The following is a 17570-nucleotide window of genomic DNA, read 5'->3' as shown; positions in this document are numbered from 1 at the left end:
TCTTTACAGACTGACTGCTGTGTTGATTTTGAAATATTGTCAGAACATTGAGGGTGTGCTAAGTACTATTTTTCATTCTCTTGTGGAATATGGGTGTTGCTGTTTGGTCAGTATTTATTGCCAGTCCCCAGTTAACCTTGAGAAGGTGGTGGTGAGCTGCTACTGTAGTCCATGATGAGCTGTCGGTAGAACCACAGTTCTCTTAGGGAGCAAATTCCAGGATTTCCTCCCTGCAATAGTGGAGCATTAACGGTATATTTTCAAATTAGTTTTGTGAATGGCTTGGAGGGGAAATTGCAGGTGATGGTGTTCCCATATATCTGTTCCTTTGTCCTTCGAGATGGAAATGGTTGTGGGTTTGGACAGTGTCGTCTCAGGATCTTTGGTAAAATTCTACACTGCATCTTTTAGATTGTGTACACAGCTGCAACTGAACATTAGTGGTGAAGAGAGTGGGTGCTTGTGGATGTGGTGCCAATCAAGCGTGCTGCTTTGTTCTGGATGATGCCAAGTTTCTTGAGTGTTGGAGTAGCAGCACTCATCCAAGCAAATGGAGAGCATTCCATCACATTCCTGACTTGTACCTTGTAGAGGGTGGAGAGACTTGGAGGAGTCAGGAGATGAGAGTTTCTCGCTGCGGTATTCCTAGCCTCTGACCTGCTATTATAACCACTGCATTTGTATGTGTGTTTATCTGAGTTTCTGGTAAATGGTAGCCTCCAGGATATTGATAATGGGGGATTCCTTATCATTGGTGATGCCACTGAATGTCAAGGGATGGTAGTTAGATTGTGTCGTATTGGCAACAGTTGATGCCTTGCATTTGTCTGGTGCAAATGTTGCTTGCCGCTTGTCTGCCCTGGGCTGGATGTTGTTCAGGTCTTGTTGCATTTTATCATAGGAAAAAAAGCAATTCCTTTGTTTCATTCTCCAAAGGATTTACTTGCATAATGCTTTGGTTACACATTAATTTGAGGTGTTTTAAACTTTAAACATGGATAATAGTATCAGTGGTTGGTTCTTTGCCATTTCAGTTAGCGCATTATGGTTTATGAAACTTGTGTAATTGGGATGATTTGACGTTTTGGTTTTTGTTCATGTATTGCTAGCTCCTGCAGTGCACTTTGAATTAGTATCAAAGTAGCTTATTTGCAGCAGCAATGTCAGGATGAGAAAGGGGAGAGATTTTGCTCTTGTAGAGCTGTAAGAATGTTCAGCGAGTCTTTGCCGTAGCAATAAATGGGTTTTGGTGACCTTGAAATTTTGTTGTCTCTTGTCACATATTTCTGATCCAAATCTCAGAATGAGCTAAATTGTTTGCATGTTGATCCTATCCAGTTTGGCGATGGCTGATTTGAGGTTAAGGGGGCTTTCGCATCAGTATTTCTCTACATATTATTTCAAAAGCTTTTTGATTGGAATTTGACCAATGTAGTCGGTTGTTACTTGTAGGTAGTTATAAGTTAATCATGCTACCCAGTTAAATGGGAGAGTGGGTCAATTGATGGAGTCAAGAAGGAGACACTTGCTTATCTGTGTTTTGACAAGCACCTGAGAGATGAATCAATGATAGACAGAAAATCAAAAAATATTCTTTTTGTCAAAGTCATAACGTTTCCTTTTATTAGCCCACCTTTTGGCAAGTGAACCCAGAAACTAAATGTAAGTTATTGGAACAGATAGCCTTAGATATTGCTGAATGATGGAAATCTTCAAAAGCTAATTTAGTTCTGAATAGTCACCTCTCTGTTTTGACTATCAGTCTTTAAATAATGCAAACCATTTTCTCACCAGTATTATGACAGCTGGGATAAAGAAGAATGCCATTTCCTATGGCAATGTGTGTAGAATGTCATCTTAGATTAAGAGCTTATCCTTATTGAGCAGTTGTGACATAGTTCAAATGCTGAATGAATTTGAGTGCTGAGTTGTGTCATGCTGAGTTGAGATGTAGCTTTACATCTGTGATTTTTAAAAGCCAAATACTTGGTCTCAGTTGAAGCCTCAGCCTAAACCAAGAACTTTTCAGTGATGATTTTAGTCAAGTCAGATGTTATGATTTCATCTTGCGTTTTCTTGACCATTGCCGAGAAGAACCATGCCCAGTAACTCGATTCTTGGTTGTCTCCTGGTGCTTTGCTGAATGTTGTTTGGATGAGTAGTGAATGCAGGTAAGAAAAACGTTTTGTAAATTTTGAATGACAATTTGTCGCTAAAACAATGTTGATACATGCTCTGTTAGAAGTATCATTTATGCTTGATTTTCAAAATAAACCACATGTTGGGACATGCTGTGTTACTTGCTTAAACTAGTTTAATATTTTTACGACACCGCATATGGAAGGTCATCCGACATAATTACATTCACAAAGACTTGTGGATTTATTCTTGAAATGATCATATTCTGAAGTTGATAACATTTTTCAAGGTGCTGCACATTGAGCACACAATCCTGCTGGTGATATTGGGACCATTTGATTGCTGAGAAAGCGAGTGTAGCTGTTCTTATTTCACAGATGGCCCTCTTGTGGCACAATGGTAGTGTCCCTACCCCTGGACTGAGAGACCCAGGTTCAAGTCCCACTCCCTCCAGAGGTGCGCAATAACATTGGTTGGTCAGAAAAATAGGCAAAATAAGAAAAAAACAGGTGTAGTCAAAACCCAGCCAGAATCTGTTTGGGGATATGGATTGATGTCTAAGTTGCTGAAATAAAGATTCATGTTGAAATAAAATAACACAAATAGCATGCAAATGATGTCTAATGAGGTTCGGTGGTACAGCTTTCCCCAAACAGTGCACTCAACAAATTCAGAGTAAAAAGGAATGGACACATCATAATAATGAGAACCATTTGTTAGTTTTATACAAAGCTTTTATGCATTTCTCAAGTTGAATTCCATAAGAGACAGGAAAAACCCTCATTGCGTAGCTGAGGGAGAAGTTTTTCCAATTAGTGCCTTAGTTCTGTTAAGCATGTGAGAGGTGACCTTATTGATATGGATTGGTTATTTCCCCTTGTGGTGAATCTAGAACTATAGAGCATATACACAGAATAAGGAGTGACCCAGCTGAGACAGAAATTAAGAGGAATTTATATAAAGGGACCTGAGGGGCAATTTTTTCATGTAGAGGGTGGTGTGTGTATGGAACAAGCTGCCAGAGGAAGTGGTGGAGATAAGTACAATTGCAACATTTAAAAGGCATCTGGATGGTATATGAAATAGGAAGGGTTTAGAGGAAAATAGTCAAAATGCTGGCAAATGGGACTAGATTAATTGGGAATATCTGGTCAGCATTGACTAGTTGGACCGAAGAATCTTTTCTGTGCTGTATAACTCTATGACTATGTGGTTGAGTAGCATCAGTGGAGAGAAATGGAATTCATGGATAAGATGACATTTCATGAGAACAATATAGAGTATATCAGTTTACTGTCTTGGAACAACTGTTCTGCGTTAGCATCAAAAAAGAAAACTAAATGAAATAGTGTCCCATACCTTGAGAGGCTGTTTCAGGAATGATGACTGTTATGTAGTTTCACACTAGTTTCTTTATATAGAATGATTCTGTTCTGAAGGATCATTAGCCAAAACTTTTCATTGTGGGATTATTGCAAAGGATTCCATTTTGTAGTTGTAATTTATTGAAACAGTGTCAGTGTCCAGATATCAGCGACTGATGCAAATTCTTCCTATTATCTTCTCTGCTTTATAGAGAACAACCTTGGCCCCATTTAATCTCTTAATGTAACTGAAGTTCCATCCCTTGGCCTAATTCCTTGAATACCCTTTGTGTGTTTCAGAACACAAAGACATCACACTACAAGAAAGGTGTAGAATTCAGCATAGTATTTCATACTATGAAGTCCAGCCAGCAATCTATAAAGGTGCTGTATAAATGATTATTTATGTTCACATTTACATAATGCTTGATATCTCTACTTACTTGGTTCTGTATTGTGGATTCTTGGCAAGACACAAACACATCCTATGTCTTGATTTTCCAAGCTCATCGTTATTAGCAGGGCTCTTCTTCTCATTTTGCCAGTCTCTGAAATGTAGAGGATCCTGGTATATTTGGTTCCCAATCTTCGTTATTCTACACCCATAAGTCTGTAATGGAATAAGATCAAATGTATGAACTTCTGTTATTAATTAATCAATTTTGTTACAAATGTTTTGCATATTGTACCTTTAATTTGACATGGTTTCTATTTTTCTATGATGTCACCTGAGTTACTCCTATTTCCTCTGCTGAACTATTTAAACTTTACTTCATCTCTCTTATTTTTACCCAAACTGCTGCTGTTTCTTAGAGTCTTGACAATTTTCTTTATTTTTGAATTTAGTCATTTCTGAATTCTTTGTTAGTCGTTTAAAGCCAACTCCCATCTTAGGTATTTAATTCACTTGGGCACCTTCAAGCTCAGCAAGCTAACTTACATACATATCATTTGGGCACTGTTTGCAGTCTGTTTCAATTGAACATGTCCCAACAGAACACTTGCTTTTTCTCCAAATGAGGTACCTGTGCTCAATGAATCAGAATCCCTGTCTCCCACACTATTGTTTCAGCTATGCATGATTCAGAAACAATACAAAGATTATTGCCTCTGAGGACTTACGATTTAATTTCAATCTGAGCTGCTCAAACCCCCCTAGCAGAACCCCATCCTGTTGTAGCTCTGTCACTGGTTCATGACAGCTTGTCCATCCAGATTCCTGTCACCCATTGGGTGAAAACTTTATTCCATATCTCCGCTTTAAACCTCTTGCCCTTAGCTTAAATCCATGCCCCCTTAGTCATTGATCCTTCCACCAAAGGCAAAAAATTCTTCCTGTCTACTCTCTCTGTGCCACTCATAATTTTCTACATCTTAGTCATGTTCCCCGTTCCCCACCCGCCCCGTCACTCTCCTCTGCTCCAAGGCAATCAACTCCAGTCCATACAATCTCCGTTCATAATGAAAATTGTCCAGCCCAGGCCACATCCCAGTAAACATCCTCTGAACTTTGTCCATTGCGATCATATCTTTCCTATCATGTGGGTTCCAGAACCACACTCATGATACTATAGATGTGGCTTAACCAACTTTCTTTTACCATATTTTCAGTATAATCTCCCTGATCTTCAACTTTATGTCTCAGCTAATAAAGTCTGGAATCTATATGTCGTCTTAACCATTTTATCTGACCTACTACCTTAAGGTACTGGTGGACATGCACACCAAGGTCCTCCTTATTCTCTGTGCTTCTCAGCATTCTATCATTTGTCTTGAGTTACCTTGTTTGTCCTGCCCAAATGTATCACCTCACATTCGAATTGCATTTCTCACTAATCAACCCATCTGTGTCCTCCTATAACCTAAAATCATTCTTCTAACTGCTTACCACCCCACCAATCTTTGAATGCTTTACAAAATTACTGATCAGCCCTCCTTCATTGAAATCTAATTAGTTTGTTTCTCCCATGAAAAGCAAGAACCCCAACACCAATCCCTATGAAACCGCACTGTGCATGAGGATTCCAGTCATGTAAACACCCCTCTGCCTCTTGCCACTCAGACAATTTTGGATCTAATTAGCTAAATTTCCTTGGATCTTATGTCCTCTTAGCCTTGTTATCAGTTTCCCAGTGGGACATTGTCAAAGGCCTTGCTGAAGTCCAAGTAGACCACGTCAACTGCATTGCCCTCGTCTATACACCTGGTCAGCTCTTACAAAACTTCTGTCAGATTGATCAGGCATTGACTTTGCCCTAACAAAACCATACTGACTGTTCTTGAATAATTTCTGCCTCTCCACGTATAGATTAATTCTGTTCTTTAGAAATTCTTCCAATAGTTTCCTCGCCACTGTGGTTAGATTGACTATGTGTATTTTCCTGTTTTATATGTTGTTCCCTTCTTCAGTAATGGTACCACATTGGCTGTCCTCCATTCTTTTGGCACCTCTGCTGTGCCAGAGAGGAATTGAAAATTATTGCCAGTGCCCCTGATATTTTCTCCCTTATCTCACTCAACAGCTTGGAATACATTTCACCTGGCCATGAAGGCTTATTTACTTTTAAGCCTGCCAGACCAGTTACGATCTCTCTGTTTATGCCAACTTATTTCACCATATTGCAGTCCTTTTCCTTGTTTTCGATACTTACATCATCCCTATCACTAGTGAACACTGACACACAGTTTATTTAGAACCCTACCTATGTCCTCTGGTTGCATGCACAAATTATTGATTTATTGCAGTGGTGGCAGGACTAACATATGAGGAGAGATTTAGTCAGGTAAGATTGTATTGACTGGAGTTGAGAAGAATGAGGGGGTTTAATCTTATTGAAACCTGTCAAATTCTAACAGGACTAAACAGGTTAGCTGTAGGAAGGATGGTGGGGAAGTCCAGGACCAGGGGTCACAGTTTAAGGATTGGGGTGGGTAGGGGGGTAGGATGGAAATGAGAAATTTCTTCACCCAGAGAGTGGTGAGTGTGTGGAAATCACTACCACAGAAAGTGGTTGAGGCTAAAACATTGTGTTTTCAAGACGGAGGTAGATATAGCTTGTGCGGCAAACGAAATGAAGGACTGGGTTGAGGGAGCAGAGATATGATTAGCATACTGAGTTCAATGATCAATCATGATCATATTGAATGGTGGAGCAAGTCCTAGGGGTTGCATGGATTACTCCTGCTCCTATCTTTTGTGTTTCTATGTTTCTGTTACCACTGTGGTCCTCTATCGGCCCTATTCTTTTTCCCAGTTATCCCTTAACAAACTTGTAAAGTAATTTTGGATTTTCCTTTGGTTTTTCCATGTGTTCTTTTTGCCTTGCTAATTTCCTGTTTCTAGGAAGTTTAAGTTTTAAGTTTCCTGTTGCACATTCTGCACTCTTCTCGGTCCTCTGTTGTTATGAGCACTTGCTATCTGCCATAAGCCTCTCTTTTTGTCTTTCTCTAATCCTATATATCCCTTGATATCCAGCATTCCCTGGATTTGTTGGTCCCACTCTTTATTGGGACATGGTGGCCCTGTACTCAATGACACCATATCCCCCATCTTTTAATTTGCATCGTCAACTCATCTGACTTGGTTGTCAAAATCCTTGCATTAAATTAAATACTCTCCAACCTTGCCAAACAACCTTCTCCAACAGAAGTAGCAAACTTCCCCGCACGTATACTGTTCCTATTCTGGTTCAGGTACAACCCTTCCACTGTGGTCCAACTGCACCCAACAATGGTACCATTGTCCCAGAAATCTAAAGCCATTCCACCTGCATCATTTCTCCATTTGTCTGGATTAGCTTTGTTTCCCTATACTCATTAACATGTGGCACTGGAAGAAATCTAATCTAGAAGAGATTACAACCTTTTTTTGGTTTATTAAAAATCTACTTCCTAGCTCCCTAAATCTTGCTTGCAGGACTGCATCATTTTTTCTGCCTAAGTCATTGAAACCAATATATTCAAGACCTCTGACTGTTTTCCCTTCCCCTTTCGAATGCTTTGCAGCTATTCAGTGCCCCTGGCACCAGGACACAACATGCCATCCTGAAGTATGTGGCAACTATATAAATGCCTGTCTGTTCCCTTTTACATTTGAGTTCCCTGCCACTATGGCCTGCTATTGTTCTCCTAATTTGCACAGGCCCACCCATGGTGCCATCAAGTTCACTCCCACTGCTTTCCCCTGCACAATCAGCTCCCCCAGCAGTATCCATAATGATATGGGTGTAATGCATTTTTCTCAGTGAGTTATTTCCAGATTTTCACTATGCATTGTAATGAAAGTTAAGGTGAAATGGAACACAAAGAAAATATGCGTATTTGCAGTTATAAGTTTATTGAATTGATGTGATAGATAAACTGCACTGACCAGAATTGGGAGAGGAAGAAAGAAAATTGGTGAAACTTCAGCTGCAGAGAAGTCTTTAATCTATTTCACAAGGAGCTTGTGAATTTTTCCTCCAGTATTTAGGATGCATTTGGTAAATCTTGTGAGCTTAACTGTCATTTTTTATAACAGTAAAGCGAATTGAAATATAGGAATTGGACAAAGTTGTTCTCTCAGTCAGTTGTATATTGGGGAATTAAGCTGACACAAAAAGTTGTGTGGTCATTTTTAAGCACTTGCATGATGTGAGAAAAAGTATTTGTCGGCCCAACCATTCTTAGCTGTTTCATCAATTTCACCTTCTCTACATAATGAGGATAGATTGAGGATGTTCTCTGATGATTGCATGCTGTTCAGTGCCATTCGTGATTCCTCCTATACTGTACTCCAAGTCCAAATGCAGCAAGACCTGGTCAGAATGAAAACTTAGCCTGAAAAGTGGCAACTAACATTTGTAAAACACAAATGGCAGGCAATCACCATCCCCAATAAGACACAATCTAACCGTTGGTGCTTGACATTCAGTGATGTTACCTGCATCCAATATCTACAAGACGCAAGTCAGATTTGTCCTGGAACATTTCCCCTTGTCTAGATGAGTCCAGCTGCTAAAGCACTCAAGAACCGTGACATCAGCCAGGACAAAACAGCATACCTGATTGGCATCACATCCACAAATGCCCATTCCCTTCACCTTTAATGCTTAGTTGCAGCAGTGTATACCAATTACAAAATGCCCTGCAGAAATTCACCAAAGCTTCTTGCACCTTCTAAACTCATCACCACTTCCATTTAGAAGGATAAAGGCAGCAGAGGCATGGGAACATCACCACCTGCAAGTTCCCTTTCAAGCCACTCACCAGCCTGCATTGGAAATGTTTCACTGTTCCTTCAGCTTTGGGTCAAAATCCTGGAATTTGCTCCCTTATGGTACAGTGGTGTAGTAAGAGCACATAGACTGCAGTGGTTCAAGAAGGGCAGCTCGCCACCACCTTCTCAAATGCAACTAGCGATGGGCAATAAGTGCTGGCTAGCCAGTGACACTGACATCCCATGAGCCTTTTTGTTTGAAAAAAAATCCCATGAGTGAAAAATAAAAATAAATTTGGTGTAAAACTATCTCAATCTACAGAGATAGTTCTTCTAAACTTGGCAAAAACATACGAAAAAGACATGAACATTGTAGTCTTTCAGCTAAGTCTGCAGTATATAATGTCTAGCTATTTGTCTCTGATGTAATATAGCTGTAAGCTTTTCTTTTGCAGACTAATGTGGTGCAGCCACATGAGCATGCTAATTAAACAGAATTAAATAAGTATGTTTCATGACTTAATCATCTTTTGAGAATTCACCTCTGGTTTGTTTAAATGTTTGTGGGGAATTATCTTGAAAATCAGAATGACTAATATGAATAAGGAAAACACATGAAATCAAATCAGAGAGAATATTACTTAACCTTAGGATTCTTTGCTTCTGTATTTGGTTTATCCGAGCCATCAACAATTAACAGAATAGGGAATGCAATGGAGCAAGTTAACAAAAGACTCAGTACAATTACCCATCTGTTGCATTAGCTGGCTGCTTCGGTGAACAGATGGTTGCGTGAAGAACAACTTCTAGTTTTAGCTCCCAAAGATTCAAGATCTGAATTATTACCCATGCAGATTAGTGGGTGAAAATTAACATTTTGACTTGTGCAGTCCAACATAGCTGCATCAACATGCTGGATTAATTCAACAACTGTTCTCTTCAAGAGGCTGTAAAGGCATCTGGACTGGCACAGTGATGAATAAAAAGGTGACAGATGGAGTACAAGCTATGGAAATTTGTAAATATCTACTTTCGGAAGAACAAAAAACAGCATTTTTTAAAATGGTGATGAATGTGTAAATGCTTGGCTTCAGGAGGACTCTTGGACTTGACTCAAAAAAAATGTTACTATGCAGGTACAGCAAACAATTGAGAAGGCAGATATGGTATTTCAACTGTTGTTGTAAGGGGATTGTAAGTCATTGATATACTGTAGATTGTCAACAACTGAGGCCCAAGGACTGAGACATACCAACCAGAGAAAGACTCTTTATCTCAGCTGTCTGCTTTTTGTTGGCTCGTCAATCCTTTCTTTTTCCAAGTTTAATACATTACTCCTAACCTAGTATGATCTAACCTCATGTATTAACTCTTTGTGTGTCACTTTGTCAAATGCACCTTGGGAGTTTAGATACACTATTATCCATTATCCATTTTGCCTGATAGATCTTTGAAGAACTCGAGAAAATTAGTTAAACCATAATTTACCCTTCATACCTTGCTGCCTGTGATGGATTGCATTTTGTCATTCCATTTGTTCCATTACTATTTCCTTCACAATTGTTTCTAACAATTTTCCAACCACAGATGTTAAACTAACTGGTCTCTAATTTTCTACATTCTGCCGCCCTCCTGTTTGAATAGTGGTGTTACATTAGCATTTTTCCAATCCACTGGAACCTTTTCAGTATGAAGGAATTTTAGAATATGATAACTGATGCATTCACTATTGGATTTGCCAGTTCGTTTAAAACTGTAGGATTTAGGTCATTAGGCCATTGGGCCTTTCATCCTAATCGTTTGCTGTGAACTTTTTCCCCAAGTGATGGTGATTGTTTTAAGTTTCTTCTTTTCTATAACCTTTATATTACTTAGGATCATAGCATCCCTATAGTGTGGAAGCAGGCCATTCAGTCCATCGAGCACACACTAGTCAGAGGAATAGAATGACAATTTATCTAAATGGAAAGAAATTTCAAAGTGCTTTGAAATTTCAAAGGGATCTGGGTGTCCCCATGCATTACAGAAAACTACTTTGCTTGTACAGCAGGTAAGAAGGAAGGCAAATGAACTTTGCACATTAATACTTCATTACTTAAGTAATAAAAGTAAGGAAGTGTTGTTGCAGTTGCACAAGGCATTAGTGAAACCACATTTGGAGTATTGTGCACAATTTTAGGCCCTTTACATGAGGACAGATTAGATATGCTGGAAGCAGTTCAGAGGAAGTTGACTGGAAAGATTCCAGAGATGAGTAGTTTGTCTTGTCCAGAGAGGTTGAGCAGTTCAGCCCTACACTCTCCAGAGTTTAGAAGAAGTAGCATAAGTCTAATTGAGGTATTTAAGATGCTCAAGGAAATTGACAAAGTCGATGTAGAGAAGATGTTTTTATATGTGGGGCAACCTAGAACGTTTTTGGGTTTCAGTGGTGTGGACATCTAGTATTTGAATTGTCATTCAGAACACTGAGCAAAAGACTGCTTTTCTAAGAAAATGAGCTTCCTGGTGAGATATTTGTTGCTTATTGTTGACTTGAGCTTTTATCACTTAAAGCTTGGAGGTCACAGGTCTGAAACACACAGCAGTTCAGAAGAAAAGATCCATTCCAGTAGGAGTACCGTTTCACAGCTTTAAAGTAATCAAAGCCTTGCGTTTATTTCTTAGCAATCTGTGAGATAAGTCAGTGCAATAGCTGGACGACTGTTTTGATGAGATCTTTCTAAATTATCCAAAATATATGCAGTGTTTTGTTTTTCTTTTATGTCCAAATTGGGTTCCATCAATGCTACAGCAGAAGAAACTGAGGGAAGGTCTTGTAGTGCAGTGAGTAACAATTCCGTGTCAAAGCTAGAAACTCCACATTTGGGTCCTGCTCCTGGACCAGATGATGAATGCATTCAAAATGTGGCCCAAATGGGTTGATTATCAATTGGTAAATTCTTCCAACATGCAGAATGTGATAAGGACTGATAAGAGTGAGAGTATCTCCTGATCAGCCATGCCTGTTGAAAAATCACACCTCTTAAGCTGCAGTCCCTGGCAGCAGGCGAGCAACTTGTTTCTCTTTGTGTGGGACAATAATTAAGATCATAAGAACAAGTAATGGCGTAACTTTGGATTTTGCTTCTCCTGTCTGTTCTTCAATCTCTTGTCACTAAAAGAATCAAGAGATATGGGGGAAAGGTGATGTCGGGGTATTGAGCTCAATGATGAGCCATGATTATAATTATCAAGCACCAAGTTGAGCTGGTTGATGATCTGGTACTGCAGCAGGCAGGGAGGAAACTAACAAGAGAGAAAAAAGTACTCGACCTCATCCTTACTGATCTGCCAGCTGCAAATGCATCTCTCCATGACAATATCAGAAAGACTAACCACCATACAGTCCTTGAGATGAAGACCCACCTTCATGTTGAGAATACACTCTATCATATTATGTGGCAGTATGACCGTGCTAAATGAGACAGACTTTGAACAGATCTAGCAACTCAAGACTGAACAACTGAGTATCCATGAAACACTGTGGGCCATCAGCAGCAGCAGAATTGTATTCACAACATAATCTGCAACCTCATGGCTTGGCATTTTCTCCCAACATTACTGTCAAGCCACGGGACCAACCCTGGCTCAAAGAAGAGTGCAGGAGGACATTCCAGGAGCAACACTAAGCATCTCTAAAATTGATTTGTCAACCTGGTGAAGCTACCAGACAGGACTGCATGTGTGCAAAGCAGCATAAGCACCTAGTGATATACAGAGCTAAACAATCCTACAATCAGTGGATCAGATCTAAGCTCTGAATCCTGCCACATCCAGTTATGAATGGTAGTGAATAATTTTGCAAATCACTGGAGAAGGGTAGTCTATAAATATCCCATCCTCAATGGTGGAAGAGCCCATCAGTGTAAAAGAAGCATTTGCAGAAGCATTGGCAAAAATCTTCAGCCAGAAGTGCTAAGCAGATGATCCATCTTGACCTCCCCTCGTGTTCCCCAGAATCATAGGTGCCATTCTTCAGCCAATTCTGTTCACTCCACATGATGTCAGGAACCAATTGGCACTATTTGTGGGCGGCACGGTGGCACAGTGGTTAGCACTGCTGCCTCACAGCGCCAGAGACCCGGGTTCAATTCCCGCCTCAGGCGACTGACTGTGTGGAGTTTGCACGTTCTCCCCGTGTCTGCGTGGGTTTCCTCCGGGTGCTCCGGTTTCCTCCCACCATCCAAAAACATGTGCAGGGTCAGGTGAATTGGCCATACTAAATTGCCTGTAGTGTTAGGTAAGGGGTAAATGTAGGGGATGGGTGGGTTTCGCTTCGGCAGGTCGGTGTGGACTTGTTGGGCCGAAGGGCCTGTTTCCACACTGTAATCTAATCTAATCTATATACTGTGAAGCCTCTGGGTTCCTCCAACAGTTTGACAGTAGTTTTGAAGACTTGCACTCCAGAACCTGCTACACTCTGAACCAAGTTTATTTCATTATAACTGGCATCTACCCGAAAATGTGGGAAATTACCCATATCTTCGGAATGCGACTTGAGAAAAGTTCTAGGATTTACATATTAATGAATCGAAACCTGCAATCCATTCTAAAGGATGAAAGACTTAATAACCGTCGAGGTTTGTTCAATGTATCATATCAGTTGCATTACACTGTGATCTTGTGCTATAAATTGTGTGTCTTATGATCCTGCCCCACGAGCTATTTGATAAAGGAGCAGTGCTCCGAAAACTAATAGTTCCAAATAAACCTGTTGGGCTATAGCCTGGTGTTGTGTGATATTTAACTTTGTCCACCCCAGTCCAACACCGGCACCTCCTCATCTTAATTATAGACGACAGAACTAAATTCCAGATATGAGTTAAGAGTGACAGCCTTTGACATGAAGGCTGCGTTTGACCAAGTGTGGTGTCAAGGAGGCCAAGCAAAACTGGAATCAATGGGAATCAGTGCGTAAACTCTCCTCTGATTGGAGTCATAGCAGGACATAGGAAGATGGTTGTAGTTGGAGGTGAGTCATCTCAGTTCCAAGACATCTCTGCAGGAGTTCCTCAGTACAGTGTCCTAGGCGCAACCATCTTCAGCTGCTTCATCAATGACCTTGTCTTCGTCATGAGGTCAGAAGTTGGGATGTTCATTGATGATGATGCCATGTTTAGTACAGTTTGCAACTCCTCAGATATTGAAGCCATCATTGTTCAAATGCACCAAGATGTGGTCAATATATAGGCTTGGGCTGACAAGTGGCAATTAACATTCGTGACAATTAGAGACAATCTAACCACCACCCTTGGCATTCAATGGTATTGCCATCACCGAATTCCCCATTATCAACATCTTGGGGATTATCATTGACCTGAAACTCAGCTGGACTTGCCATATAAATGCAGTGGCTACAAGAGCAGGTCAGAAGCTAGGAATACTGCAGTGAGGAGCTCATAACGCCAAAGCCTGCCCACCATCTACAAGGCACAAATCAGGAGTGTGATGGAATACTCACCACTTGCCTGGATGGGTGCAGCTCCAACAAAACTCAAGGAGCTTGATACCATTCAGGACAAAGCAGCCAGCTTGGTTGGCACCACATCCCCAAGCATCCACTGCTTCCACTCAGTCGTAACAGTGTGTACTATCTACAAGATGCACTGCAGAAATTCACCAAAGGTCCTCAGACAGCATCTTCTAAACCCACAACCACTTCCATCTAGAAGGACAAGGGCAGCAGATACATGGGAACACCACTGCCTGCAAGCTCCCCTTCAAACCACTCAAACCACTCTGGACTTGGAAATACATTACTGTTCCTTCACTGTCGTTGGGTCAAAATCCTTTAATTTCCTCCCTTAGAGCTTTCTGGGTCAGCCTGTAGCACATGAACTGCAGCTCATCACTACCTTCTCAAGGGCATCTAGGGACAGACAATAAATGCTAGCCAGCCACCCAAACCCCTCGTGGAAAAAAAATGTTTTGCTTTTCAATAAACCCAGACGGCTGCTCATTATAACATAAGCGTCTTCATCCAGGACGTTGGTAAATGGAAGAATGATCTCAACCTTAATCCCTCATTAAGTATTTGAGATAATCCCTTCCATCCTTTGCTCTGGTCAATATGTGGTCAGATAAATTTTGACCAAGGAACTGGCGAATGGATTGTTTTTGTCATTTGATTCTGTGAGGTTGTGTTTATTACATGGCCTTTTGAGGTTTGTGATGCAGTACCCTGCTGCTTCCTGAATTTTGTGTTTCAGGATGATATGCCATAATATTTATAAAATATAATTTATTTATTTTCTCTTTTTTTTTCTTTGTTCTTCTTTCCACTGGTTAAGTAACAAAATACTTTCCTTCAACCTGGTTAATAGAATCTTGTATTTGGTTCGTGGGGTTGCTCCATCTTGTGCTTCAGGAATCCTCAGGGCTGCCCACTTAGATACCCCAACAAAAATTAAAATACCCGCCTTTTTCAATCATCACTATGAAGTCTTGATTCGTTTTCCTCTTTGTCTTTGCAATTTGCACCTTACTATCTCAGTGTCAACAAAGTGTCTTTGTTCTACTCCGGCATGTTTTATTTCAAATAACCCACACATTTTGACATTTTGGTGTTTAATGTTTCAAATAAAAAAAGAAATAAAGAAGCTAGAAAATAGTAAGGAACGCAGTTCCTGTTAAGACTGAGATATATGCTACAGTTTAAGGAAGCATGTATTTTGGTCATTAGTATTGAATATCACGTCTAACCATTGTGTGAGAAGAAAATGTAATCAAGTCAAGTCAAGAGCATAGAAGGCATTTTAAGGATATGCATTGAAGCTTAATTCAGTGTCAAACATATTACACTAAGTGGTTGAATAAAGAATGTTAAAAAAAATTAAAGAATATGTGTGAAGAGTGCAAAACTAACACCAGAAAGATGCAACTTGCAAAAAAAAAATCAGAGATTGAAGAATGTGCCCTTTGCTTGGTACAACAATACAGCTGAAGGTGATACCCAGCAGACATGTAAATCACAAACATTTGTGGTGACCTTGGGAGTAGTGATGCTTGAGAATTAATGCTATCAATACAACAGAAACAGGTTGTTCAATCATCTTGAGGGGTTAGTTATATATTTTCTATATATGAGTAAGTATCATGTGTTGCATGAAAATGGGTTGTATTAACAACATTTTTTTATGTCTGTGTACATCATTGCTTACTAATTTGAAATAGAAAATGAGAATCCCAAATGCTTGACCCAAAACATTAACCCTGACTTCTCTCGACAGATGCTACCAGACATACTGAGCTTTTCTAGCAATTTCTGTTTTTGTTTTATCTTATCTATGTATGTCAGGGATTGAGACTTTTTCTGCATCCAGAAACTGTGTCAAAGACAAAATATTTTCTGAGCTTATTTGGATGGATGCAAAAGGAAAATTATTTATTAGCTTTCTGTCAAACTTCTGAATGATTAAGATTTTAAAGCTCTGATCAATCCAGGCTCTTTTGATGCTGGTTTTGTTTGACTTTAAAACGCATTAAATGAGAAATTAGAATGGCTATTTGGAGTTAAAAATTCTCCAAGTGATATCTGCAACAGAACCTACTATACTTAAAACTAAGTGATATTCTCTCTTGAGCTGTGAACTGTAAGTCTAATGTTCAGCAGTCTTGGCTGAGCATAGAATTTGGAGAATTACTGTCAGATTTTGGATTCTATCACTGCTCATTCTCCGGGTCTAAGACAAAGTATGTGTGACAGAAGCACATACAAAGTGATGCTGTCCGAAGAGTAGAAAACCTCTCAAATAATCTTGTCATGTATACTGTCGGAGAGGAAATTCACAAATCTTAGAATCCCTACAGTATGGAAACGGACCACTTGGCCAATTGAGTCCACGCCCACCCTTTGAAGAGCATCCCACCCCATCCCTACAACTCTGCATTTCCCATGGCTAATCCACATAAAATACACATCCCTGGACAATATGGGCAATTTAGCATGGCCAATTCACCTAACCTGCACTGTGGGAGGAAACCGGAGCACCCAGAGGAAACCCAACCATACATGGTGAGAATATGTAAACTCCATACACACAGTCACCTGAGAGTGGAATGGAACCCGGGTCTCCTGGTGCTGTGAGGTAGCAGTGCTAACCACTGAGCAACCATGCCACCCAGATTGTGAAGGTGATAACAGAGTTTTAGAAATTTGTTATCAGAAAGACTTCTTCTCAAAGAACAGTGAAGAGGTAATAGACATCTGAATAATTGATCAGTTGGATAAATGTTTGTGCTTTCATTTGCCTGGCTATGGATCAAGAACCAGGAGGCTAACAAACTCATCAAGCTGATTGGACAACTTGGTTCCAATGATTCTCTGTTATCTTGGTTCCAATGATTCTCAAGCATCACTACTGCCAGGGTTGCCCAAAAGTTAATGGTCTAGTCACGGTACATAAAGCTTGTGATTTACCTATCCGATGGGATAACATTAATAGCAAACACTGTCCAAGTTCATCTACTTAACAAGACGTCTATTTATTATAAATAAGTGCATTCTAATCACAAGTAAGCAGCTATGTGTTATCAATATATGGCACTGCTAGTTAAAATTCTAAACTGATCTACAGGCAAACTAAAGAAATTGCTTTTATAAATGAAAGGAGAAAATAAACTGTGTAATACAGTCCAATATTACCAGTCCACAGGGTTTGCTGAGGTGGTCTGTTCTAGCTTGTCAGAAAGCTTTATTTTTCAATCTCCTTTCTCCTGGCTTTTTCACTTCAGGCGCAGAGTGGTTGGTCACCAACTGCAAAGTCTCTCAGTTACTGGTTAATGGCAACAGCTTACAGCAGCTGATGGAGAAAATAACAAGCTTTCTTCCA

General features: G+C 40.0%; 1 protein-coding gene across 3 annotated transcripts in view; it reads left to right on the top strand.

Annotated features, from left to right (window-relative positions):
* rasal2 (RAS protein activator like 2) overlaps nt 1-17570 on the top strand; it is a 393387-nt gene that overhangs the window by 31479 nt on the left and 344338 nt on the right. The window contains exon 2 of one of the 3 annotated variants that reach the window (XM_043699987.2): nt 3804-3887. The exons of the other annotated variants lie outside the window; for them this stretch is intronic. Within the exon in view, the coding sequence (XP_043555922.2) occupies nt 3804-3887 (84 nt within the window). The remainder of the gene's footprint in view (nt 1-3803; nt 3888-17570) is intronic. 3 annotated transcript variants of the gene reach the window in all.

The sequence above is a fragment of the Chiloscyllium plagiosum genome, unplaced genomic scaffold, assembly GCF_037043375.1.
Source record: "Chiloscyllium plagiosum isolate Xiang-an unplaced genomic scaffold, Cpla_swu_hap1 HiC_scaffold_9, whole genome shotgun sequence".
Classification (NCBI taxonomy): Eukaryota; Metazoa; Chordata; class Chondrichthyes; order Orectolobiformes; family Hemiscylliidae; genus Chiloscyllium; species Chiloscyllium plagiosum.
Note: the sequence above shows the minus strand (reverse complement) of the source record. Positions and strands in the feature narration are given on the sequence as shown.